We start from the raw sequence: 2,317 nt of genomic DNA on the forward strand, positions 1-2,317 counted from the left end.
CCTTCCCCCGGTCCCGCAACGCAGCGCGGGGGGTCGGGGCCCTGCCTGCCGCTGCCCCATGAGGCAACGTGGCGCTGAGGCGCTTCCCTCCGGCGGCGGGGAGGTGGGCCCGGGGCGGTGCTGGAAGGGGTCGGGGACCCTGTGAGCCTCTCCCGGCCCAGGGTGCAGGGCCTTTTCCCCGGGGGCGACTCGCTGCCCTCGGGCGGGAGCACCGGCTCTTCGCCCGTTCCTTTCTCCCTTGAGGGCAGCGGCTGTAGCTGAGGTACGTGTTTATGCTAACAAGGGTGGTAGCGTACAAAAACGAATCGAAGGATCTTGCTGCCCTATTCGCTGTGTAGTTGAGGAAGGTAAGAAAACTTAGGTTCTATGCACGCTTCTGAAGTCGGGCTCGTTTCATTGTGTGTCGCTTAACAGTGGGCCTTATTCTTCATTTGGCCTCTAGGTGATACCATAATACAACAATCAGTATAGTCTGTGTTCGTTGGTATATGAGGCAAGGTTTACCTATGTTGTTAAATCCATTCAAGAATACAGTAAGCTGATAAAATGTGTTGCGTGTAGAGGCATCACTTGAAGTGGTCCTGGTTGGTGCCCTGATACCTGCAAATGCAGAGAAGTGTTGTATGGTTTTTTAATATGACATTTGCCTATATGTACAAGACTGTTATATAAACATCTTGTGGCAAGATGTCATACGAAGTGGTCCTGCCACCAGCCGGGACCACTTAAAGTGGTGCTTCTAGGTGCAGTACGTTTTACCAGCTTAGTGTACTCTTGAATCAAAAGAGAAATGAAGAGGTATACAGTATTGAGGTGTATATAACATCTGAAATAAAGATATTTATATAACATCTTGTAACTTTATCTCTTCTGCAATTTTTTGTAACTCTTTAAAACATTTACATCTCTCAGCCTCTTCTCCAGTCATGTCACATCTTCTCCCTGATGTGGTTATGTTCTGCAGATACAATTTTGTCAGCTCCTGCAAATGGAGCTGAGCAAGGCAATGTACATATTTCCGTGGGACAAATCCTCAAAGATGGTTTGGTAAGCGGCACTCCTGTGTCCAACTGGCCCCACATTCTGGAAGGGTTTTCTTTCAGAGAAATCTAATGCCCAGTGCTTTTAACCAGCGATGTGTATCTTCCTCATTTTGACTATTTCTTAGCATTTTTCTAGTAGGTAGAAAAGAGGTTAGGGTAGTGGTATACTTCTGTACGCAGATCTTTAAGAACCCCTAAGGCACAAGTTTTCAAACCTGTGTTCAGTGCTAATCTACAGATATTCAAACAGCAGAATCACGTAATCCTTTACTCATTCTGTCTTTTACATGTAGTTCATTGGTTTTAACATTAAGAAAGAAGGTTGAGATCCCATCTTGTAGGTTTTTTTTTCTTAATATGATTCAGAATCCTACTTCTGCTGTATTAGTCACATTTTAGGATAGACAAATCTGGTCTCCTCTAAATTCCTCTTGGGAAGCCTGTTCTTGTTCATGGCACGCTGCTGTTCTCTCCTGATGGTGCTCAACTTTTTGTTGAGTATTTGTATAGTACTTTGATTATACAAAGTGAAACAAAGCTTTCAGAGCCAAGCTATATCAGCTTTTTTATATATTTGTGTGTGGGAGAATGATCATACACCAGTGACACCTAGGTTAGGGTTAACCTCAAGAAAGCAGTTGAAATTTTTAGTATGTTGAGAGTAAAAATGCTGGCTGCTTATGCTGCTTATGTATTTCTGATTTAGCCTGCCCTTATGCTGTCAGCAATGGTGGGAAATTTCTTTTAGAATTTTTTTAATGTACCAGTAGAAGAATGGGTACAGTAGGGTCAGTACACACAATTACTTGTTTTTCATCTCAATTTGACAAGGTCTGTCGCAAAATGCTGTTATGGGAACTATATAGTCATGGGGTGACAGGGGAGGCATTACTGTGGATCAGAAACCTGTTTTCTGTCTCAGATGAGGAAAGGGACAAAAAGTTTGAGTTTTCTTAATGATTTGGAAAAAGGGAGGAGGAGGGGAGGGAGGAGGCAGTATCTGTAGCTCTGGCACAAAATTATTTAGGGTTATAAAAACAAGAAATAAGCATCAAGGAACTTAATTAAGCTAGAATCATAGAATCATTAAGGTTGGAAAAGACCTCTAAGATCATCGAGTCCAACCGTCAACCCAACACCACCATGCCCACTAAACCACATCCCTAAGCGCCTCATCTGCATGTCTTTTAAATCCCTCCAGGGATGGGGACTCAACCACTTCCCTGGGCAGCCTCTTCCAATGTTTAACTACTCTTTCAGTAAAGAAATTTTTC

The 2,317-nt window shown here is 43.6% G+C and overlaps 1 protein-coding gene across 1 annotated transcript in view; it reads left to right on the forward strand.

Annotated features, from left to right (window-relative positions):
- POLQ (polymerase (DNA directed), theta) overlaps nt 1-2,317 on the forward strand; it is a 55,808-nt gene that overhangs the window by 921 nt on the left and 52,570 nt on the right. Inside the window, 1 exon segment of the mRNA XM_009330291.1 lies at nt 284-347. Coding sequence (XP_009328566.1) covers nt 284-347 — 64 coding nt within the window.

This window comes from Pygoscelis adeliae, unplaced genomic scaffold (assembly GCF_000699105.1).
Source record: "Pygoscelis adeliae isolate BGI_AS28 unplaced genomic scaffold, ASM69910v1 Scaffold120, whole genome shotgun sequence".
Taxonomy (NCBI): Eukaryota; Metazoa; Chordata; class Aves; order Sphenisciformes; family Spheniscidae; genus Pygoscelis; species Pygoscelis adeliae.